This window comes from Oryzias latipes, chromosome 9 (assembly GCF_053564925.1).
Source record: "Oryzias latipes strain Hd-rR chromosome 9, Olatipes_Hd-rR_3.1".
NCBI lineage: Eukaryota > Metazoa > Chordata > Actinopteri > Beloniformes > Adrianichthyidae > Oryzias > Oryzias latipes.
The window spans coordinates 1,471,634-1,497,260 of NC_136245.1; the positions used below are offsets into that span (position 1 = coordinate 1,471,634).

Consider the following 25,627-nt stretch of genomic DNA (forward strand, 5'->3'; position numbering starts at 1 on the left):
TCTTCACAGGTGATTATCGGCAGTATTTTTGAGGTGATCTGGGCTGCCATCAAACCCGGCGCCTCGTTTGGGATCAGCGTTCTGCGAGCGCTCAGACTACTCAGAATCTTCAAAGTCACCAAGTGAGTTGTGGGAGAGTTTGTGTGCATCTGCCCTGGGAAGGCTGGTTAGTTCACATGAGCTGTGTGTGCAGGTACTGGAACTCTCTGAGAAATCTGGTGGTGTCTCTGCTCAACTCTATGAAGTCCATCATCAGCCTCCTGTTCCTGCTCTTCCTCTTCATCGTTGTCTTCGCTCTGCTGGGCATGCAGCTGTTCGGTGGCCAGTAATTTCCTCATTTCTTTTTTCCTTTGTGCTAAAAAGAAAAACAATTGCCGAGATCAAAGGATGAACAACTGTTGCATCAACGGCTACTGTTGCCCTTCACGTTTCCTGGCAAACTTCCTCGTAAATATGACAAATTTGTCAACACGGACTGAATAAGTTAGATTTTATTTAATATTATTAAAGGTTTTCTTTGTCTGTAAATTTTATACAAAAAGACAAACAGTCTGGTCATTTCAAATCATTTTCTTTGCTTTAGTTCTGAGACGATCCTTGTTTGAGTTCTCTGGTGTTGTTGAGGGAAAATATGCACGTCGGCATCGTCTCAGGGGCTTTTCTATAACGTTTAGGTGTTCTTTGATTATGACCCCCAGACCATCAATAAGATTGAACCGATGGAAGGTGTGCGGTACGGCAGGACCATGACTGAAGATCTTTCTGTTATCAATCATAAAATGATCTGGTGGCAAAAAGCTGCGTGTCATCAGCATAAAAGTGCTAGGTCGATGAAGACTCTCATTCATCCAGGTTGATTCCTTCATAGTGGTAGGTTTAGGGGCTGTCACCTGGACTTAGTTTTAAAGTTCAAGACATTTAACCTCTTATCCAAAAGGCTTTGTCAATTCTGAATTAGCTGGTCAAAGAGCTGGTATATATATGCGCTCGTGGGGGAGGAGTCAGACATGAAACTGGATGGTATCGTCAACTTGGCCTACATGGTTTCAGGTCGTTAAGAGTCCTTTGTCCTCAGCTGGGGGTTGGGGAGCCAGTGACTCCCTCTCCAAACTGGTCATCTCTTTCAGCTGCTAACGACCCAGGTGGAACCGGTTCGGTTTGTTTAGGTTTCAGAACACTGCCGTAGATGGATGGAAGAATAAACCTGAGACCACCATTCTTATTAAGAGAAGGATTATTCTTCTTGACAAAGATGGCTTCTTTCACTCCTCGCTTAAACCACCAACCACTAGGAAAAGATGGCTGATTATCTTTTAATGACATGAAGCTTGGCAGGCAGTTCTATAAGCCAGGATAAAAACTGGAGAGGGTGGATGTATTGTGGATAAGGGAATGCAGACAGATGAACAGTCACTTTCTGAGAGACACCGTCATCAACCGTATGCATCACTTGTAAAAAAAAAAAAAGGCTTTTACAGAATGGATCTCAGAAAGATTGACTTAAAGAAAGGAGAGAGGAGAAAGATGGAACTAAGACTCTGAAGTCTTTACTTAGAGGAAACATCACACAAGCAGACCCAACACAAAAGCCAACGGCAGCCCTTTAGGATCAGCAGCACTGCCTTCAATCTGACACTATTTTAATGTTGTGCAGCTGAAACGGCCTTGTAGCAAAAAAAAACAATTAGATGCAGGGGGACAAAAGCCGATCTCACCAGCAGGAGGTGCAGGAGGGAGGGACTCCGGGTGGTGTTGCTATGGAGCCCAACTGCAGTGAAAGACTTGTTTTCTTTCTGCAGGTTTAATTTTGAAGATGAAACACCAACAACCAACTTTGACACATTCCCTGCAGCCATTCTCACCGTGTTCCAGGTAAAGGTCAGCTTAATCACGGCTGCTCGGCCCCACATGTGCTCTGAACCCAGGCTGTGTCTGCATTGCAGATCCTAACTGGAGAGGACTGGAACGCCGTCATGTACCACGGGATCGAATCACAGGGGGGCGTGCATGGGGGCATGTTTTCCTCCATCTACTTCATCGTCCTGACGCTCTTTGGGAACTGTATCCTGCCTCTGTCTCTTCTAAATCGATGAAGTTCTTTGCTGTCATCATGGATTCGGTGTTTCTCCATCAGCTGTTCTTTTCCTGACAGCATGACCAGATACTCTCCTCAATGTGTTCTTGGCCATTGCTGTTGATAACCTTGCAAATGCCCAGGAGCTCACAAAGGTACTGGATTACTCAGTCTCGTTCACAACCGTAAGCGATGAGTCGTGTGTTGTAGGAAATGAGTGGCGGAAACATCACAGTCCAAGCAGCCATCGGGTCAGCCTGAACAGAAGGGATCATTTGAGCGTTCACTGTGTCTGTCCTTCATAACAAGGCAGCTTCAGGAATGGCCGATGTTTTATATACAGAAAACAATCAGTAGTTAAGTAAGTGTGTAAACCTCTTCCTGAACAGACTAAAGCCTTAGTCACATGCACCCGGTCACATGGACCCATACGTAAGTTTCCGTAGGATGCCTGCAGGTTGTCCACACAAACTACACTGTGTTTCTTATTTCAAACAGTGAGTCTGCACATATAGAGCGTGCCAAGAGCACAGTTTGAAGGTTTTAGAGGGTTGAAGAAAGAAAAATCCATACTATTTGCCTGTATCTCACCTACTTCCCCCTTACTTACCCTTACTTGCTGTACAAGTGTTCACTTTGACCTGATGCCACAGAATGGCCGTAGAAAAATGGGCATGAACATTTTCTCTCTACGGGTTCTCCAAGCGGTCCATGACCTTGATACTTTATGCCCGGGCCAGCTGTGTCTCTTGTTTTGGTTCTCTCATTAGTCGTTACTTCTGGTCTTTTAACTATTGTTTTTTTTTTGTGGTAGCCAGATTACAAACTGGCAGCAGCTCTGATTGGACAATGTGCAAATGTTCTTGACGGAGGCTTGTGGCACTTCATATAGATGGCTGCCGTCAATATCAAAGGCCATCAGCTGCCAGATGGCCAGGGGTATATAAACTTAGATTTTGAGCACACATTAGAATCTTGTAAAGAAAAAAAAAAGCCCAATGATCTGTCTTCAAATTCTTCTCAGCATCAACTGCAATTCGTCAAGACGCAGGTCTCTGAGTCCCTGTGGTGCTATCAACGCCATGATAACTTTTGCGCAGCATCAATTCCGTCTCCCGATTGGGACCCACGCCAGTCGGGATCGCCAGATTAATGTCCGTTCATCACCGGGTCCCCGGCCCGTGTCAACGTCTCATCGAGTGTCCAAAGTTGCTACTGTACGAATTCTAACAATCGAATGGTGGCAGTGAGGAGGCAGCACAGGGGCAAGGGCGTGGTTGGAGGGCAGCAGTCTAAAATAGGCCAATCATCAGGCAACTTTGGGACCGTAGAAACCCTCCCATCAGTCAGTTATCCTGCTGCTGCCTTCCTGCCACCTGCTTGTCCCTGGCCTGCCACCATGTGACCTCTAAACGTATCCGGGTGGCCACTGACCGATGTCAAAAAATTGTGCGGTTGCCATAAAATGTCAAACTTTTCTCTTAAGACCTCTGTGGATGCACGGCGTGTAAAAATGCAACTGCTGCCTTCTGAACACAAATACCACCCGCCGATTCAGCTGAAAAACGTGCATTTCGGTCGCCGCACGGTGGCATTTTGGGATACTTAACTGTAGTTTTACACAGAAAAGGCTTCTGTTGATAAAAACAGCAAGATAATGTTAAGGTCATAAACAAAAATACACTGAAGTTACATTTGAACAGTTACTATTCTTGAATTTGTTTGAGTTTTTAGCTCCTTTTTAAGATCTTAAAATATACGTTGACTGTGCAAAAGAAATAAAGAAAATCTATATTAAAAAGTTCATGTCTTTATTTCTAGAAAGATGGCCTTCATGTTACTTGACATTGTAACACTGTCTCTGTCAGGATGAAGAAGAGCAAGAGGAGGCCATCAATAAGAAGCTGGCACTACAGAAGGCCAAGGAGGTAAAGGAGGTCAGCCCCATGTCTGCTGCTAACATTTCAATCGCAGCGTAAGTTAACCTCCTCTAACCTTTTTATTCATTTAGTGAAACAAAAAGAAGACTGAGGAAACATTTTGTTCTTTTGTTGGACTGCCAACGGAAATCCCTGTTTCTTAACCTGCACTGAAGTTTTTCTGTTATTCCTTCATCAGAGTTGAAGTTAGTTTTGGGAAGGACCTGAAGTGAATTAACAAACAATGAGGCAAAAAAAAAAAGTTAAATACAAAGAAGCAAAAACATGATGATAAAACACATGTAACGAATAAAATTCCTGTATAAATGGAACAGAACTTTCCCTTTATATTTTAGCAAACACATTTACAGCTAAAGCAGTAAAACAAATGAGCTTCTTTAAATAAATGTGTCTTTGCATTTTAAAGAAACAAGCCATCATTTGGTTGAGAAGATAATCAGGTCGTCTCAAAGCCTGAGGGACGGATCCCCACAAGGTTCAAAACTGCTTTTAGGTTATCGGATAGTGGGACCAGAAGAATATTGAAAGTCTAATCCAGAACAAGCTTACTTAATTCTTTGAAATCAAATTTAAAATCATAAAATAAAATAAGACAAAACATCTGGTAAAATAAAACCGAATCTGAAAACAATCTGAAGGGAAAGAAACAAAAACCTGAATGGTCAGAATTTTTAAAGTGACTTATTTCAGACAATTTTCACGTAAAAACGGTTTTCTCCGTCTGAACATGCAGCTCATAGACTGTCAAACTTTTCCTGGGCCTAAAACTCAAACTTAAAAGTCCAAAAGACACAAAGATGTGACTTTATCAGAGACTTGATCAGAGGTTCTGTGTTTGTTGAATTCAGCTGAAGCCTAAATGTTTGCAGACGAGCTGGAAGTTTCTCACATAGTGATGCATTTGTATTGGAATATTGTTAACACAGCAGGACTAAAAGCCTCTCTTTGTGCTAACCAGTCTGACAACAGTCTCTGCTCTACTTCTGCTTCATATCTTGTTTCACATTTGAGAATCTCCCATTTCTCCAGTTCAAAATTTTGGAGTGTGGCGTATTTTACATTTTTTTAATTTATGCACAGAAAGTAAAGCCAAGGTAAAAAGGCACCAAATAAACTAAATGTAGAATCTACTTTTAAAAGAATAGTTAAAGATTTACAAAGGTTTACTCTTCAGGGACCTTTGGAAAAGGCAAAAGTGGACATTTCATGTCCTAATGTACAGTTTTGATGTGAATGAATGTTCAGGCATTGAGCTGAACGACAGACTGAAAGACAGAGAAGATGGAAACTGTGTCTGTTTTTGTCTCTAAGTTCATATTGTATGATATTTTCCCTCCCCATTTTTGTTCTGTACATGTGCAGTTTTCTAACACACAGTCGAGGTAACGTGCAGTCTAGCAGCTCATCCATCTGCAGCGTTAACTCACTGTGAGTTATCTCTATGTTCCCATTGACACTCTGAAGCTAATGGCTGCTGCTCTGTGCTCAAATGTCGCTGTTCTGCTGTGTGTGTGTGTGTGTGCGCCGGCGCCGGCGTCCGCTCACATAGAATATGTTATTTTGCTTTTGTGACTGTTTGAAATCATTCTCCTGGAAATCAGCTTTTTTTCAGTTTCTGCATCAGAAATTCTGAATTTTAAGATATGATTCCAGACTAGCTAGCTATCAGATAATATTTCACTCATTGCTCCCCTCCAGAAATTTGAAGGGAACCAAGATTTAATCTAAAGTAAACTTGATTGGGTTTGAGGAGGGGAACTGGGTCTCCTGGAAAGGTAGAGCTCAGTTTCATCTGCAAAGAAAAAAGATCCTTATATGAAAGTGAAATGAGTTTGATGATGAACAGGAGGGGCCCCAAGATGGAGACTTGGGGCCCCTCCTGTTCGTAGGGACTGGAGAGGGCTCAGATCTGAAGGTTTTAGGAGCAGCTTGAGGGAAATCCAACCAGTGTAGGGGTGTGTGATACAGGTGATTCCAGGACAGGTAAAGTGGTAGAGGGAATCAAAATCAAAAATCAATAGCCTGAGTGTGGAGAGTAAGCCATGCTGCTCATTGGAGGTCATTCAGAGATATTGAGAATTTCAAGGGAGGAGATTTCAGTGGCATCAAATATTTAGTCTGATATAGTTGCATGAAAGTCGCAAGAAAACTCTCAAATGTCTCGCACAACTTCAGCATCCTTCACACAGTGAGGAACTAACCGCTAAGGCCATGTCACACAACCACTACGCACATTTTGTACATTTTCCACGTGTGAACTTTCAGTCTGTTGTGAACTACGCGTGTTGTACGTCATTCATAAGTGTTTCTTGCGTTTGTCATTCTAGATGTCCGTCGAGGGTTTCAGCCGACGGGTCTTTACGTAAATTCAGTTTTTTAAGTTGTTCGAAGTTTTAGGGAGGTTGAGAATTAGGAAGTTTACGCGTATTTTATGTAGTTTATACGCAATGATTACGTAAATCGTACACAGTTGTGTGATTTTTGTGAGATGCATACGCTATGTGTGTCATTCCACGACCGTTGCACGTTTGTCTACCAGACTTACACGCATGAACCACCGATGTATAACTTTTAGATCACGTATACGACGCACATATCATGTTCAAATGACGTAATTGACGCAGGAATCTCTAATCAATTACATATAAACAACACAATAATCACGGAGTCCATGTTCTATGTTGATTTACGTGTTCTTTGTGTGGTTTATAAGTACTTTTTCGTTGGTTTTAACATGGTTCATTCCTGATACATTGAATTTCACGTAAAGACCACAACTTTTCTCACTTTTTTCACAATTATTCACGTATGACCAATTTTCATTCATGCAATATGAGCATAATGTATATAGTGGCTGTGAGACACAACCTTTAAACACCAACAAGCTAAGGTAACCATCTAGATCAGGGGTCTCGAACTCAATTAACCTGGAGGCCACTGAAGGCAGGGTCTAGCTGAGGCTGGGCCGCAACTTCAGCACACACACACGCGCAACTTGTGAGTGTCTGAGAGCCAATAAATTTATACGGATCATATACTATACCATACTATACTATACTATACTATACTATACTATACTATACTATACTATACTATACTATACTATACTATACTATACTATACCGTACCGTACCGCACCGCACCGCACCGCACCACACTACACTACACTACACTAAACTACACTATACTATAACCCGCTGCACAGATCACTTGGTGCGTGACGTATGTTTTTGTTCCAACATCACCTGTCAATCATCACTAAAATATCACGAGCGCCAACCTAAGTGAACACAGTTGGAAATGTAGTACTGCACTTGATGAGTTATATCACTAGAGGAGACACGCCCGCTTGGGAAGGTCGTGGGCGTCCACATGGCAATGCTTTCTATAGCCTTCTGCAGCATAAATGTTGTTGTTGTTAAATAAGAGAAACAATCAGCCTTAAAAGCTCAAACTTTAATGAAAAATGCATAGTTGCAGGACTTCTAACAAATAAAAAAATTATGAAAAAGAATTTTTTAAAATAATTTCTAAACTTTTAGAAGTTTTTGACCTCTTTAACATGTAATTTAAATTATTTAGAAAAGCCCAACAATAATTCAATAATAAGTCAACAATATTAACAATAATAAATAATAATATCAACAAATCAATAATAAATCAACAAAAAGTCCAAAAGTTAACAATAGATTAACTGACTCATGTGAGTGATCAGTTTGTGTAACAGATGCTATGGTGTCGGGTTTCTTCTCTAAATGTGTTTCCACCAAAGGTTCTGAACATATCCAGACTGAATTACTAGTTGGTTCCACAGTGATCCATCTGGATTAGCTCTTTTTATTGCTAAGATCCACTTTTTCCTGAAGTCTGAATCCATTGGAAACCTGCAAGAAAAGTTCAGTCACTGAGTCAGAAATGTATAAATCTATATTACTATAATAGTCTAGTCCTAGTATACTGTATATAGGTTTAACACAATAAAGTTTACATTTATGTCGACAGCTAATTATCCGTACATCATGCAGCATGTTGATAACAGCCCTGCAGCATCATACATGTCAACATGTGTTCTATTAATGAAGCCCCTGCAGCAGTAAAAGAAAAGAATGATAGTCCTTACCTGTGAAATGTTCTGACTTCCTCCTTCTTGGACTAATTTCTCTGATTTTGTCAGTTGAAAGCCGCACAATGAACCGACATTTTGCAAAAAATGTGTTCACATGCACTGCAGCAGACTTGACCTCACCAAGATGGCGGTGCTCTCCTCCCATGAGGAATCACGTGATGTCTCCTCTAGCCATAGAACTCATTGACTGCACTGACTGCTGCACTGATCGCCTTAATTACTACAAAACAATGCATTCTGGGAAACGTGTCCAGATGTTTTTTGTAGTTGAGTGATCAATTAAAATCCTTTAAAATACCTATTGATAAAAAAGGCTACATACATCACAAAACATTAAAATAAATATAAAATATATAATAACACACATCATACTAAGGGGGAGAGGCACATTAAAACTAAATTGAATGTTTGGACAACTCCAACTTCCTGTTCTCCTTCAGTCTCGCTGCAGCTTCGCCTTCATCCCCCCCCCCCCCCCCCCCGTCTCCCTGAAGATCCAGGCGCTAGTTCATCTCAAACACGTCTATCGTTGCATTGTCCACATGTATTTTAAGTGTATCTGAGACCAAATCTTGTTGTCGCTAGCTGTCACGCATGTAGGTGTGGGACATTTGTTCTCCTCAGCTAACCATCTCCTGCAGGAGCGGTGGGCTGCAGTCACAGCCGCGCACGAAAACCGTAGGTTAATGTTAATACGCAGCCACGCGTAACCGTAACCTCAACTTTCCTCTGGCTCAGAGAAAAATTCAGCACGGACTGCATGTATTTACAAAATTAGGAGCCAATAAACACGTTCTAAAAAGGAAAGTAAGGAACTCCTTAATGTGGTCCGGGGAGGGGGCTGTCAGGATTCCTGCCTTACATGTTTCCCTGCTTCAAGCCCGGTCATTGTCACGCCCCCAAGAGTCATATACCCCACTGTGATTGGTTGGTTCGTCAGCTCCGAGCACAAATCTGAAAAAGTGTCATTTATAAAAAAACTGGCGGGATGCATTAACATTAAACTTTAACATTAAACGAGTTTGAGACCCCTGATCTAGATAAAAAGGTAGCTGCGCTTCCGTTACAAATATGCACAAAACGTTATAAAACTCTAGAAATGTTGTAGAAACACAATTTCACAATTGCACTGTTTTATTAAATCCTAATTATGTGAAAAGAATACAAACCAACGCAGCGATGTCTTTCAAAAACATGGCGACACATGTGATCAATACTTTGATTGACAGCAGATACATCACAGTTCTGCCACGGCACTAGTGCTCATCATCATCTATCAAAGGAGACGTTGGCGTCTTCTTCAGGCCACTCCCACTCCTTAAAGGTGGTAGGGGCTACGGATGAAGCCGTTTTGGCAAATGGTGGTTGCTGATTTTCCAGAGTAGCTGTGGATCCAACAATTCCACACGACACGCTCAACTCCTGAAGAGCTGTGTTTCATTGCAGGTTTAGAAATATGTCAATTTGTTTTTCTTGCAAATTGTCCTGTTTCCATTAGGCAAATTTATTATTGGGAGAAGGAAGGAAACGGGGGGCCTTTGATGTGATGTGGCAGATTGATCATGCTACTGATTTGAAGAAGTCCAACAGCTTCGGCTGTAAAAGACCTGAACAACAGTGGAGGAGCTAATCATAGCAACACAGGACCATGGAATGCATGAAAGACATAAATGAAACACCATGACCAAGCGTCTGTGACTGTGTTCATGAGCATCTGTGCTGTGCATGAAGGGGAAGTACAGAATAGGAAACACCTCTATGAATAAAGCAGCTGTTGATGTGTAACAACCACAGGAGAAGCTGGTGCAGCATCTTTAAGCCATAGCAGCATCCGCCAAAATACATAGAGTATATGAAGGAGCAGGAGTAATCGGAGTACATTCTGTTGTATCCCCAGAACTGGAAGAGGTGCTTCACAGATTTTAGCATAAAATGCAGTACGTCTGCAGTAATGACACAAATATGGGGGATCAAAAGAGCAGAAATGAGTGATTTCCAGGATTTATTCAGCTTAATCCAAAGTCCAGAGGGAAAGACGGGCCTCTGAATGAATCCAAAAGAAAGCTTCACAGAGAACCAGCTATCCAGCAATGAGCAGTAGTATCCCCAGGAGTTTCTACTGCTGATGGCAACAGGAGAAGTGGCAGCAGGTGTAGGGGGTGTGACAGGTGTAGGCAGACCAAACCAAGGACATCCTACTGTCCATTCAGCTCCTGCACAAACATCAGAGAATACAGACGGAACAGGGAAACCAACTCCGTGTCCAGAAAAACTCAGTCCAAGAAACAAAAACAGAAAAAGTCAAAATAGCAAGATTTTTGTTAGTTTCAAAAACAGTAAAACCATTTTGTTCTGGTTCAGTGTTTTATCTAAAACCAGAACCAGCGGACAACAAATGGGCTTTGTTGACCCACCTTACTGCTGTGGTTTTGCGTTTGCTGACATGGTTCTCCTCACACTTTTTTCATGTCATTCTTGTTACAAACCTGAGATGTTAAAATGCTGAACGGTTCTTTGCCTCTGGTGTGTATATTCATGCTGTACTTTTTGTTTTTTTCTAATTCCTTTGATTTTCTTTGCTTTTGTGTGTAACCTCTGTTTGCTCTCTCAAGTGTCTTCAGTTCTTGTGTTTGTTTCAATGTTGCCCCCTTTATGTGTTTGCACTGTAGGAGTTATGTCAGCACCCCAGTCCATCACTACCTGAGGTAAAAACCCAACCGTCTGGGAGCAGAGTGCCCATAATGTCGATGACATGCCCTAAATCCTACATATTCACATTTCCATTATCTACATTCTCAAAACAGGCCATATGATTTGACAAAACTGTTTGTTGTTGTGCGTACCCTGTGACGGGTGGTCTGTCTGTCCCATGATTCCTATCTCGAACCATGAAGAACCATGGCACAATGAATTCAATATGTTTTCTTTCCTCAACACTGTCCTGTTAACCGTTTTTCACTTTGTTATTCTCTGAAGAAAGACTGGCTTTGAAGGAAAGATAGACTAGAATGACTCAAAAGTGCACGATTTTCCCACTTTTCTCTATTCCCCATGCTTTGGAAAGGCTTGCATGTCAAAGCATGGTAACCTAAACATGCTTTGACTTTGTTCAGGCATGAGATGAGTCAGATCAGATTACTGTGGTAGAGCCCGTCATTGCCCATCGGCCATACTTTACATCCAGCATGTACCAACTGTGTGTGTTATCATGAGATAAATGACAACAAACTGTTGCTTTCTTCTGTCACTCAGAGTGACAGAGACTGGTGCCTGTCCTCTTTCTGGTTAAGGACTTGCTTTGATGTTTTGTGCACAAAATAAATCACCCCCAAAAAAAAGAAAATCAGCAGTAACTCTGGATGGTTAACGACGTAATATTAAAGTAGGTCCTTTTGATTTATTGTTCAATTTTTCCTCCTGCAGTAATGAGCAGCAGAGGTCCATGAAGACGATGTCAGTGTGGGAGCAAAGGGCCAATCAGCTGAGGAGACAGAATCGTGCCAGCTGTGAGGCGCTTTACAACGAACTTCAGCCTGAGGAGCGCCTCCGCCTGACCTCGGCCCTCAACATCCGGCCTGACATGAAGACTCATCTTGACCGACCGCTGGTGGTCGAGCCCTGTGATGGAGCTTTGCTGGGCAGCCAGCATCAGCACCACCACAAGACATGCACCACAGAAGAGGGCGAGAGGGATGCTGACCTTCCTCCTGCTCCTCACCATCCTCGCCATCATCACCGGCACAGGGATCGAGCCCGGACAAAAGAGGATGCCAACGACAACGGAGAAGCTGGTCGGGAAGGGAGGCGCCACGTCCATCACAGCCGCTCCAAAGAGCACGACTGCAGCCGCAGTAAAGAGGGGGGCAGGATGAACCACCACCAAAGTTCAGTGGAAGACAGTGGAGGTGGAGGCGGAGGCGTCAAAGGTGAGAGAGCTCACCGCCATCATCATTCGCATCGTCAGTCCCGAGGGGGCAATGGGACAGTCAACAGTGGAGGGAAGGAAGAGCGAAGGTCCCGCCACAAAGATGGACGTCCATCACATAAGACCGGAGACAGGAGCTCCCGAAGAGAGAACGGAGCTGACGGAGAGAAGAGCAGACATCGTGGTCATGGGTCAAGGAGCCGGTACACAGCGGACGACGCCAACGAGAGGAAGAAGAGCCACAACCACAGGTATTAACCCCATTCTCTGTTTTTATGCCATGGTCCCGGTGAATACTCGAATCTGACTGGCTGCTGGGTGTGGATTAAAAATCATAATGGACGTTGATAATGTACGCCTAACAGTAAAGTTCTGGTCACATTGCACAAGTGTTTTATATTGCTGCACTGGCTTCTTTGAAACAAACGTTATCTTCATCATCTGGACAAAGACAAGTGAACTTTCTCTCTCAACTAAAGCTTTATTTAACACATCGTGATCATCAGCATTGATATCCCTTTCCTTTTCCTGCTGCTGTCGACGGTAGTGTTGGCTCAGCCGTTGCCATGACAACACTTCGCACCACATATCGCATAGTCCACTTTTTGTGAAAAAGCTTTTTAAACAGAAAAATAACAGGAACAAAGTACTAAAAATTGATTGAATATTTATTTCTTTTGTAAGTGACTATGGTATAAGCAGGATACTAGCTGACTGCTGGACTAAACTAAACAGACTACGCTAAGACGGGGAGCCATGCCATTGGACCCTCCTTCTCAGTCTTAGCTCAGTCCTTCATTGACAATGGTAACTGTACAGTTTTTGTATCGCTAACAGAATACAATTTTGTATAAAAGTGAGAAAAAGAAAAAGGATTTTAGGGTGAGAGTAGCCTCTTAGGTTTAACAGCACACATTGCACTCATACTGCTAAGAATATTGTAACCATTATCATTCACACACATAAAGTAACTTTCAAACATCAGAGTAAAAAGAAAATGTATACAGCATAATATACTAAAACAAATAAAACAATGAAAATGATCTGCAGCCTACAGTGCTGTAAAAAATGCTTAAGTTACATAACTAACAGTTCTTCACTGGTCGCTGTCCTCACCCTCCCTCTCCTGGCCATCGTCCTCACCCTGCTGGCCGTCCACACGCTGCTGTCTGTCTGGCCACAGATTCTCGTCCACATCACAGCGTATTTTCTCCCTTGCGATGCAACGAGGGAAGAAACGGCGTGCATGTGGCAACCATCCCCTACACTGATCTCCTGTACTATCCTCACATGCAGCATCCGTTGCATGGAGCAGGGACCTCTGATCTTGACCCCGATGCTCAGACACTCTCCACCTCCAAGCGGAGAAAAACTCCTCAATAGGATTGAAATAAAAAAGGAGAGTAAGGTGGTAGGAACACTATGACCATCCTTGGATCAGCAGTGAACCAGACCCTGATGAGCAAGTTCTAGTTTCACCTGACTGTCAATTGCTGTAATAAATGGATCAAATGTTCCAAGGGATTCATATATCGTATTCATGGTATCATGTTCTTGACTAATTTTGACAATTGAACAGACTATTGTGCGTGTGATGACTTACACAATGAAATGATGCTGACTCATTTTGGAGCGAACAACCATTAGACTGAGAATCAACAATCAGTTTAGATCAATAAGATCTATTCACTTGGAATCTTTGCTAAATGAAGGCTACCTGTACTTAATCATTTCCAAAGATGTACTGAGACATTGAGACAAGTTAATGAGAAATTAAACAATTGCCAAGTGCTTTGGAGGTTTGTCCATGTTGTTTTGAGAATGTAATTTTAATTACATTAAATGTAATTGTAATTTGAGAATGAGCCAAACCAATGGAGAAAAACTGTAATAATAACAAATATAGAAAATCTACACTTTTAGGGTATAAATATTAATAAGTGAAATATTCTCTGATTACTAGCTAGTCTGGCAATAAGCCAGTCCAAAGAGGAATGTTTTCAGCCCAACTTTGAATGTAGAAACTGTTTCGGGCTTTCTTCCATGAGCTGGGAGCTTATTCCATAAGACAGGCTTGGTTTGCATCTTGGTTTGTATCAGTTTGTGAGATGTGAGATGCCATCTATCTATGTATGTTCTTGGAAAAGGTTTGGAGACTCTGAGGGGGAGTCCCTGGCTGTGTCCCCCCAACAGGACTCTGAGGGGACAAAGTGTCTGCCTGACCACCCAGAGGACTCTGACAACCAGAGAAATGTCCAACGAACAGGCCAAACCTCCATCCATGTTCCCCCTGTCACGGTCACCTCCCCACCTGGACAGACCACCCTGATTCAGAGTAAGTGTGAAACCTTTTCCTGAAACCCCCATCCTGATTAGATGTAAGATCAAGCAAGCAGCACCTGAGCATCAAATCCGCTGCTTCAGGTGCTTCAGGTGTTGGACATGATGGTCATCATGATGGTCATCATGTCCAACAGACACGCCTCTGCGTCTGCAGCTTTAAGTGTGCCAAAAAGCTTTATTGTTCTGTCATAGAGGATAATGATGATGCTTCCCATGGATTCAGATCTTCAGATTTTGTTTTCAAGGTTTGTTTCTTTGGTTCCCCAGTGAACAGCATTGACCGTGAAACGATGCCCATGACGGAGAAGACCCTGGAGGATTCATGTGCGACCAGGCCCAAACCCATCCTGCCATACAGTTCAATGTTCATTTTTGGACAGACCAATCCGTGAGTCTCCTCCTCCTCGCCCTCACTCATTCATCCCTCACAGACAAATCTGTTTTTATCCAATTGAATGATTGGTGAAATAAAAACAATACCTAAAAACTATTTGCATAAATACAAATCTGTGCATTAACTGATACCTTATACGGAGCCCGTGACCTGACATGGGTAAAATAATCAGTGATTCGTTTCATAAAAACAATTGTGATCTTTTACACAGCCCGTATTGTCAACCAAAAATTGGCTGGACAGCAGACAGAGTCATTGTGGGATGGACAGGCAGCTCAGGCGTGCAAAATCTTTTGATACTTCTCTTATTTTCAGACAATAAGAAGGTCGTCTGGTTTGATGCTTGTATTTATTTTTCCCCTCTCAAACTACTGTGGGTCAGATAGACACAGAAGTAGCGGCGGGAGTGAGGCTCACAACAGCAGGAGAGACTCTGAATGATCTCATCACCCCAGACATGGAGACGTGATTACCGATGCTTCTGTTGGGCTTTTTAAAATAAATAAATCCCATCTCTAAACATCATCCGTGTCTTCCACGCATTGTAATGAGATACACACAGACAAAAAGGTGAAGGTATCTGCTGTAAAGTATTGCTCACATCCATCTTTATGAATTACTTATCAGACAAGTTGGTTTGCGTTTATTGTCAGAAATGATTCAATGGAAACAGTGTAAATACACATTTTGCCAAGTGAAACGTGGAGAATTTAACAAAGTAGATGGGGAAGATTCGCCTCATTTTCATCAAAATCGAGCTAGCCAGAGAGGAGACTGCCCGACAAGTAACTACTTCCAGTTCAAGCAGGAAAAAAAAGTCTGCTTTTGTGTTTCTGGTGGGTATTCTGGTGCTACTGTCGTCTATTTATTTAGTTTTATTTGATCTTTTACTGCAGCAACAGTCGGTCTTCTTTAGCTCAGAGTTAGCTCAGCTGTTTTTGTTTCGTTCTCTTCTTATTATCAGCCAATTTTGACCAACATACACCTTTTTTTTTTACACCTGGTGGAACGTCTACTACTTCTTTCTGGACTGTTCTACACCATTTCTGGGTCTGAACAATGTGCTGTTGGCGGCCGGCACCGGCCGGAGATCGCTCTATTAGCATCTGTTTAATTCCATTTTCAACAGAGCTACAGGAACAAGAGAACTTTCCTGTTATGGGATCAATAAGAGTCTAAAAAGTTCTATTTTATTTTAATATATAAACGCCTGGGACCCCTTGAGGCAATTTTGACAGTTTAACAGGAGAAATTTGGTATTCAAAACAAAGACATGTTAAACATAAAACCAAATGCTGAATTCATATATTTTTGCTTTTGTGCACAACTTTGTCTTTATGAATACGTTTCTTATTGACAGATTCCGTACCCCATAACTGTGCTGGGATTGATTGTCAGTGACATTAGGTGTAGACAGGACTCACACAAACTCTGTCTTAGTCTAAACGCTGCCTCTGGTACAGTGCCCCCCCCCTCTTTGATTAAACAGGTGGAGAAGTTTGGGCTTCTCTGTTGGGTTCTCAGTTGGTTTTGGTTCATTCGTGATCCATCTGTGAAAATCTGACGTAAAGACCACAATTCTTCTCACGTATGTTTGTGCATGATTAATTTTATATCTGTGCAATATGCACCAAATGTAGTCAGTGGCTGTGTGACACGACCTTAACTCCTGCTGTCCGGTCTTCTACGTAGGCCCAGAAGCTAAACCCATCACAGTGGGCTGACTTCAGCATGGATTCTTTTTATCTACAGATCCTCAAATCTCTTTTTGTGTTTTTGCAAAACAGTCAGTGTGTAGTAACAGAACAAAAAACAACAACAAAAGTGGACTAAAGCTGGTAAAACGTGGTAAATTGGTCATTGAAGGCAGTAAAAAGGTTTGAGAAGCAAAAAGCCCCAGTTTCTGGCAGCAGGGGGTAAAACCAGGGCTACACCAAGTACTAAATATGGTTTGTTCAATGTGAAGCTTTTCACCCATTTCTTATTTTTAAAGTACTAATATAAGCATTAGTAAATACGAAGCCTTGAATTCTGAGAGTCTAGCAGACAGTAGCTGTTGTTTTTCTCTGTCTTTTTCAGGGTTAGACGGCTGTGCCACTACATCGTGACTCTGAGGTACTTTGAGATGTCCATCCTGGTCGTCATAGCAATGAGCAGCATCGCTCTGGCGGCAGAAGACCCCGTCTGGGCAAATGCACCTCGCAACAATGTAAGCCTCCAAAACACAAAAACAGGAGGAGAAATGCTCCTGAGGGGCAAATGATTCAACGTTAAACCCTGTGGTACTGACATAGAAAACATCAAAAAGAAAGGAAATAAATTCAAAGAGCCTCTGAACACAGCATGAACAAAACAGAATGCAAGCTAGCATTTACCTGAAATGAGATCCAAATGCTACACATTCTTTGTATGTGTTTATCTGTTTTTAAATTTCCTGCATTATGACGCCGTCTGGTGTGAACTGTCCGGTGTAAAGTCTGCCTACAGCTGGTGTAAAGTGGTGTCTTGTCTGCAGGTGCTCAAATATCTGGACTACGCCTTCACAGGTGTTTTCACCTTTGAAATGGTGATCAAAGTAAGTATTGACAAGCCTCTGTCCTCACGCATCGGATGTTTCTCAGGGATTTCCTGAAAACTCTGACTCTAAGAAAAGGCTAAATTTAGCTCTTTAAAAGATCATTTTGTGAAAAACAGTTGTGTGTCTGCTAATGTGCAAAAAGGAAAATGAGCCTGATCGGCTAAACTTGTGATGTGGCTCCTAAAAATGCCCTGGGAATTCCTTCTATAGTGTTTCTACACAGCCAATGATGTTTATATGAACTTTAACCGTTGGTCAAGGTGGGGTCAAGGTGGTGCCTAATCTTTTTAGATTATTTTTATTGCAGTCAGCGCCACCTGCTGCCCACTTTCATTCCTACAAATAGATGAGAAAAAACATTTTTGTCTTGGTTTTAAGTGAGTAATTTGATTGAAGACTTTCATAGTTTGGATGTTTCTCGGTGATCATCTTGTGCGGTTTAACGCCGGAATTGTTCTGTCTCACATGACAAAAACAGTGGGAGGGGAGGAATGACTTCCCAGGTCAGGCTGAGGAACCGTAAACATGCTGTGTTTGGTTTAGATGGTGGACTTGGGTCTGCTGCTCCACCCTGGATCCTACTTCAGAGACCTGTGGAACATTCTGGACTTCATAGTGGTCAGTGGGGCGCTGGTGGCTTTTGCATTTTCGTAAGTTTTGTTTGTTTTTTCTCCTCGAATAGAGTTTGCAGCTGGAAGTGCATGTTTGATGCTCATTGTCATTTCTGAGGGATTCAGCTTTAAGGGAGGGGGGACCAGGGTCACGCCACAGACCTCACTCCTGTGCTTTAGGTTTAAAAGACGTTCTAGAAGAAAAAAACCCGTCATTCCTGAATCATGAACTGCAGCATACCACATGCATGTAGCTCACTAATGTCGCACTGTGTGACTAAATATAGTGGCACACATTACCGGCAATAACCTGGAATGTGTTCCGTGCCACAGAGCTGCAGAAATCAAAGTTGGTCCATAGAACGTCACATTATTTCTGAGCAGGACTTTTCCTTCAGTGCTGCTTTTAAGCTGCTGCATCCACCAACAAGACTGTCCTCTGAAGATACGTCACGGCTCAATTTCCACGCTCACAACAGGAATTCTTTCTCTCTTGTATTCTCTCTTTTACCTGACTTTTTTTAAAGTGGCCATATTTTCTGCTTTTCTGAAAAACTACCAATATGGAATCAAGTAAAAGAAAAGACTTTGCGTTGCTAAAATTGATGCAAAAGTTAAAGGTGTGAGAATCTGCCCACAGAATGACGTCTGCACGGATTTGCACTAAACTGCACTGATCTATGAAAGTGTCTGCATGTCTGGTGTGTGTGTGTGTGTGAGAGAGAAAATGCTTCACATATGCTGTAATCATTGACCTGAACTTCTCCCTGTTTCTGTCCCGGGATGTCTGCAGGAGCTTTATGGGGTAATGTCTCCTCTCCCTCTCTCATCTGCTTGTCATGACCTGAATGTGTGTAACTCAAAGACAAACATGGCTTACACTGCAAAAACAAGTCCTTTCCTCACATACTCAGTCTAAAACCCAGGAAACCATGTTGGATTCTCAGTACATCCAACAGGAACAGCTCTATCTGCTGACATTTGGTCAAAAGAAGTAACTGAACAGAAAGACGTTTTCAACACAAAGAAAGGTTTCTTTTTGTTTCAACTATTTCTGAAAGAAAGGTTTAAAAGATTTACAACCAAAGCAACAAAAATTAAGAAGTTGTTTGAAGTACTCGGGCTGAGTTATTGGATCAAAATAAAGAAGCAGGAAAGCTGCAGTCTGTTAGATACTTGCTGTGTGTAGGTACGACTTATGACCTTTCTGAGACACAACATGGACCTCAGACTCGAAGAGCCTGAATCCTGACAACGCTCCTCTGCATTGTGCTGCGGGGGAGGGGGGGGTCCATCCATTGTTCCTCTGAATGTCTTTGACTGTTCAGCGTCTTTGGACAGACGATGTCAGAAATCTGACTCTGTATAGGCTGTAGAAATGTCGTTTTTCAGTGCAGCGGGAACTTCTTCTCTGTTGGAGGCCTGAGTGTTGCTTTTCCAGCTGAATCTGTATTATTCTTTCATCTCCACCTGGTCTTCATAAATAGTAAATGTGTTTGTTTAACATCCCCTTGTTCAGTGGTCTTCAATCCCAGTCCTCCAAATCTACCATCCTTCTTTTTTCCTACTGTATGCCCCGCTTGTAGCTGATTGGCCGAGTCAGGTGATTTCAAGACACCCAAGGACGTGCTACAAGATACACAACTCAAAGATAAGAACAAAAGCAGTGAACAATAGACCTGGAGGATGAAGAGGCAGATTTGAACAAGATGACTCTTAAATTTAGTCTTAAGAAGGTGAAATGATCCTTTAACAATGTTGGAAGAAGGGATTTCCAGAGTTTAGGGGGGGCACAGCTAAAAGCTCTGCTCCCCACGGAGGAGATGATAACAAATGGAGCAGTGAGGATCTGAGAGGGTCAGAGCAGAACTTTTGGGACAGGAGTATTGATATTAGCGCAGGCAGCAGAGCTCTGGACCAGTCAGAGTTTATACAGACGTTTCTGTGGGATCAGCAGGGGAAGCGGCAAGACTGAACAACACCAGAGGTGGAGTGAAGATGGAAAAAGGGTCGAAAACGATTGAGTAGCCTGATGTGACTGTATTGAAGATAGTTATGGAATGCAAACTCAGACCTGGACCTTGTCTTGTTTTAGGGGGAAGGGAGTTTTCGTTTTCTGCCTGTCATCTTCTTATTCTGTCACGTGCCTGCAGTCAAACTTCCATTGAAGGATTCCTCTTTTCTGTGAGGACCTGGTGTAGGAAGTGTAAAACACACGACTGCAGTTCTAGTACATGCTGATTAGGAAAGGGCTGGATATTTTCCCTCATGTCCTTGGTTTCCTTTACATTACACTCTTGTGACTGACAATGGTGATGACACAGTGTAGGAAACAAACACAAAAAACACACTGATCCGTGTTTCTGGGTCTGGACCTTAAGGCATGCAGTATATGATGTGAAACCGCTCATTGGAGCTGGTGTTTTTGCAGTGTCCAGTGCTGAGACTGACCTTTCACCTCAACGTCCATCTCCAACTTTCATTAATGAAACCTCATGATGCTTAAAGAAAAGTGGTCTTTTGGTGTTTATCATCGTATGTAATGCTCCTAAAGCTTTGAAAAGAGCTGCTTAGACCTTTTGTTGGTCTGCATGAACCAGAACCACTGTTGTGTAGCATTAATTCACCTCACTAACACAAAGGTGCATGTGTGTGCCTGAGCATGCTCATATTACAGACCTGTGTAATGTTTGACTCATGTTCATGCTGGGAAGGAAGCCATCCAGTATGTTAATAGCTTGGGTCTTTGGAGGACATACACAGGAGAATTCATTCATTTAGTGAATGATGACCACTAACGACAACTTACATCACTTTTACCAATGATTTTTGTCTCCTGCATATTAACAAAGTCAGTAAAATAATCTTCATTTCTGAGTACTTTTCTCAGACTCAAAAGAGAAAACGTAACAAAAGCAAAATGTTGGTGTCAAAATGAGGTTATCTGAGATAAAAAAGCTAATTTTACAGTTGAATAAAGTATCGTCAACACAAAGAGTAATGTCTAAAAAAATCTGGGTTGGTTTCAGTTTACTCTTCATCTTGTTACTGTGATTACATCAGATTATTTGATGCTCACATTTGTAACATTTTTTAGTAAACACCAAGGCCAAATCTGAATTCATTCTCTACCCCTATGGCTTCTCCCTACCCCGACATTTATCCTTCCAAGCAGTGAGATCTGGAAAAGATGTTGTCTTCAAATCCAAACATTACTGGGGCTCGATGACGGCATGAGTAGTCGCCGCTCATCGATGTCAGCGTGTGGCTGCCAACACTCCGGAAAATAGATAACAACAGCAGTTTTATAACTTGAAGAAGTCATGTGCAACAAAAACTAAATACTTAAGGCTGCGTCACACAGCCACTACGTACATATTGCGTATTGGTGTGATATCCGTAATTCATAAGTGTTTCTTGCATTCGTCATACGTCGATGTGCGCAGATGTCCGTCGAGGGTTTCAGCTGATGAGTTTTTACGTCAATACGGTTTGGAGCTGTTCAGCATGTTTGGTCATTTGGACGTTTCACTAATGAACTGCATATAAATAGCGCAATAATCACAACGGTTCACGTTCTACGTTGGTTTACCTGTTCTTTGCGTGGTTTATTATTCCTACTTCTTCGGTGTTTTTAACGTGGTTCATTCCTGAGACATCTGTGAAAATTTTACGTAAAGACCTCAACACTTCTCACCGTTTCCGCATATATTCACGTATGATCATCAGGCATACACGAAATGCACGTCGTGGCTGTATGACACGACCTTTACATCTAAAGTAAACTTCCGTGCTTTAGAGCACATGTGCGTCCATCCTCCACGCCGCAGTGCGGCGCATGTCAGTCTACTGGTGCAGGGATAGCCAGCCCTAAATCACTACAGCCCCTCCTTAATTAAAAAAATGTTTGGAGGCCGCTAAAGCTTCAAGTGCCCCTACGTTTGGAGCAATAGGGAGGAGTCACAGGGGTATAGGGAAGCACATCGTTCTGTGTTTCAGCAGAAAGTGCACAGCAGCAGCAGCTTGACCATTCAGGACCAATAAAACACTTCAACAGAGTAAATTTTCTTCATTTCTTTTCTGTCCAACTTGTTCTGTCCAGCTCTGGAACTTCTCTCCTCCCTACCTGCAGCAGGTGTGATTTTAATCTCAATCCCATTTAGCTTGCTGTGGGAGGGGCAGAGTCACTGACTGCAGCATTAGTTAATTTATTGTAGAGTATAAAGGAGTTGTTTTCAGTGCCAATTATTGTACAGAACCATTTACATTTTGAAATATAGATAGACCTTAAAAAAAAAGAGTTCTACGTGGATGTAGCATAAATATGATGGGTTTTCATGACTAGATCATATCAATGTAACCTTTCATGAATTTAGGTTGTTTTTGAGCAACTAATCACCTTTTTACCATGGAGCCTGCATACTGCAGCGTCTCACTGCGCTGTTCTCGTGACACAGAAACAAAAATCCCATCTTTTTTCTGTTGAAATGCCTCTGTACGTCATAGTTTGCATTAAGACAAAATGCAAGAAGCACTTGCTGTCAGTTTAAAACGTTGATTTAAAGGATTATTGGGGCGGAAGTCCAAATCTGTGAACACATTGTTAACCTCACCGAGCGGGTTTTGTTCGCCGTTAGACTCCTGCTCAAACTGGTGCCGTATTCGGCTGAGCTCTACGACGCTAAAATGTTGTGATCCGTTCATGATTTGCAGACTTCTCCTAAGTTTAAAGTATAAAGCGCAGATCAAAATTAAGAGAAAATAAATAAATATCTGGTCTGGATTGGGAGACAAAATCCAAAACCGATCGAGGCTGAAACTTTGTGATTGGGCCTGAGTTCCGATCTTGTGATCAGATCGGGACGTCCCTAAATGAAATATGTGAACCCAGGTTACTAGAAAACGTTTAAAGACACACTCTGATCATCTTCAGATCTGTTTTTAAAGTGTTCTCCGTGTTTTATTTTAATGATGATGATGCTGTTTTCAGTCCAAATCTAAAAAACGGACATCGTTTTCTGAGACATCGTTTCTGCGGAGCAGCAGGATTTTAAATTCACCTCTGAGTGGGCGGGACCGTTGGTGCGGAGTACGCCTTTCCCGACTTCCCATCATTCATTTGTCTAGACTCTCCCACTAGCTTACAGCCCCTCACCACCCCAACCCAACAACCTTTGTTGTACCACTATTTTTGTAGCGGTGCATCAAAAACCAGCGAGCAATATCGGATCTGTCCGTCCGCACAGTTTAGATCCAGATTCCAGCGCAGACGAGGAAAACCAAGATGTTGATGGATCTGTGTGTCTGACAGTGGATGAGCAGAAAGGGGCGGAGCTTGGAGCTTGCAGGCTCCTGTCGGTAGCACCTACGTCAGAACTGCAAGCCTTTTTAAGCTTTTTTGTCTGCTCCTGATTCACAACAATTTGAATAAAAAACACTCAGAAAATCAAATTCAATCCTGATTTTCTTTACATACTTCCTCCATCAACAGAAAAATGCTAGAAGAACACCATTTTCATTGGGGTGGGTCTTTAAACCGGTCAGCTGGTAGCCAGGTTTCCCTCAGAATCCAGATTACTGAAGCACATGTAAACAGGTTCAGTTACAGAATGGTGGAAAACTGAAAACAACATCCAGCGTCTTTTTATCTTCTCCTGACTCGATGGAACATTAGTGAATCTTCAGCCTTTTCTTTGAAACTGCTGCAACCATAACACAAACATGTCTTGCTTTGCCAGAAATACAACAGTGTTGTGATGAAATGCAATCATATGCTGTATTCTGTGTGTGTGCGTGTGTGTGTGTATTTGAAGCATCCGTAAATATGCTGTACCTTGTTTTACCACTGTTTTCCCCCAATTAGATTGCAACAAGGTGTGACCAGGTGGGGACTCACCTATGATATCTTTACCCCCACCACCACCACCACCACCACCGTACCATGCTGTCACCCTCCCTGAACATCTCCTCTCTAACCGCCATCCTGCCAGTTCAGATCAGCTTAGTCCCATTGAAGACAAATGAAACTCATTCTGCATTTACCTCTGCTTGAGTGAATCCATCAACTGGAGGCAAATCTGCCTCTGGCACTTTGCATTTCTTTTCTTGGTCACAACTTCAGTCTTTCAAACCTTATCTTTGGATTTGATATTGAAACAAGAAGCAAAGAACTGCTCGAAAAAGGCCACAGCGCCTTTTCCTTTTCAGCATCATTGGTTTGTAAAGATGATCCTAAAGATGACCAGGATAGAAATGCAGTGTACATGTAGACTTCAGCACGGAATGTCATGTCAGGATACAAATGAAAAGCAAATCCCAACTCACCCGTTAAATTATTTAGGCAGGCAGCTGAGTTATAATAAGTCTTCCATCCAGAAGAGACAAGAAGAGGGATTTGAAGTGTAATGGAGATAAAAATAGATCAGCAGGAGGAGGGGTTTGTGTTCAGCTTGAGTTCTCTGCTGTGATCATGGTGATCAAACTCTTCAGGCATCCATTCAGCTTCTGCAGAATGGCTTAAGAATTGCCCGTATTATTTATATATTATATATATTCATATATTTATATTATCACCTTTGAATTCTTTAAAAGCTTTTTTTTTTTGCATTCTCCCCTTAATCCTTGTGCTATCTTAGATGACCCCCCCTTCCATTGAGGTGTTCTCCCTACCATGACAAAGGTGGATAAAGGTGGGGAGGATTTCATGTAATCCATGGACACCAGTGAAGATCACAAATCATTGAAGAAAAAAGGTTCAGAGCACTGTCTAGTGGGTCTAGATGACCCACTCCCAACGTTAGTGCCTAGGATAGAACAAGGGTTAGAGAAGCAAGTTAGAGCAGAAAGATCAGGTGTCTGACGGCTTCAGAAAACAAAGCCTGTCCCAAAGAAAAGAGAGCGTCAAGGTTAGAAAAGTGAAAACCAATTCCCTTCACACCAGAGCATAGATGTATATACTCTAGAGCAGGGGCTGCAACCATCAACCCATAAAGAGCCTTTCAGGTTGATTTCTCCTTCCAAGTAGGACCTACAAAGTGTCACTTTGGAAAAATAAGACCCGGATTTGTATTTATATTAACATTATGATAATCATAAATGAGCTATTGTTGTTGGACAGAAGTAAAACAGAGAAAATTGCTTTTTTTTTTTCAAAATATGAAACGGTTGAAAACTTTTGACAGAGGTTCATTACACTCCAGATCCCTTTTGTCTCTTCTGGATGGAACATTTGTTTATAACTCCCCATCCCTGACAAAACCCAGAGTGGTAGGCCAGAAGTGGGAGGGGCAGTGAAGTTTGCTCCCCCCACCTCAGCAAATGGCCAGTCAGGCAGGACAAAAGAAGTGAAGAATTGTCTGTTGAAGGGCCAACACCCCCCCCCCCCCCCCTATTTGTCATGAATAAATAAAACAATTGAATCTATAGACACCCGGCTGTACAGGTATTTCTTTTGGGGTTTAAAATATGACATTTTGAAGTCAACAGTCAACAGTCAATGTCTCCTTCTGCCACCTGCCCTAGTGGTCATTTGATGAACTTTAGTGCTTGTGGGTTTGTGTCATATCTGAAACCAGGGTTGTTGAATCCTCAAATGAAACACATGCAGCATTTGCTGCGTTTGGACTCTAATACTGAA

At 42.2% G+C, this 25,627-nt stretch overlaps 1 protein-coding gene across 13 annotated transcripts in view; it reads left to right on the forward strand.

The window, feature by feature from the left end:
* The window catches only part of cacna1ba (calcium channel, voltage-dependent, N type, alpha 1B subunit, a), a 115,671-nt gene that overhangs the window by 61,911 nt on the left and 28,133 nt on the right, over positions 1-25,627 (forward strand). For 7 of the 13 annotated variants that reach the window (XR_013658037.1, XM_078952392.1, XM_078952391.1 and 4 more), the window contains exons 13-27: positions 10-122; positions 194-325; positions 1,800-1,872; positions 1,944-2,061; positions 2,162-2,229; positions 3,943-4,049; positions 5,377-5,442; positions 10,810-10,845; positions 11,564-12,316; positions 14,213-14,400; positions 14,676-14,796; positions 16,882-17,011; positions 17,318-17,377; positions 17,924-18,030; positions 23,855-23,875. Coding sequence is in view for 12 of the 13 variants with exons in the window: in XM_078952392.1 (XP_078808518.1) it covers positions 10-122; positions 194-325; positions 1,800-1,872; positions 1,944-2,061; positions 2,162-2,229; positions 3,943-4,049; positions 5,377-5,442; positions 10,810-10,845; positions 11,564-12,316; positions 14,213-14,400; positions 14,676-14,796; positions 16,882-17,011; positions 17,318-17,377; positions 17,924-18,030; positions 23,855-23,875 (2,093 nt within the window). In the remaining variant the exon portion in view is untranslated. The remainder of the gene's footprint in view (positions 1-9; positions 123-193; positions 326-1,799; positions 1,873-1,943; positions 2,062-2,161; positions 2,230-3,942; positions 4,050-5,376; positions 5,443-10,809; positions 10,846-11,563; positions 12,317-14,212; positions 14,401-14,675; positions 14,797-16,881; positions 17,012-17,317; positions 17,378-17,923; positions 18,031-23,854; positions 23,876-25,627) is intronic. The other 6 variants (XM_078952395.1, XM_078952394.1, XM_078952396.1 and 3 more) reach the window with 5 other exon arrangements.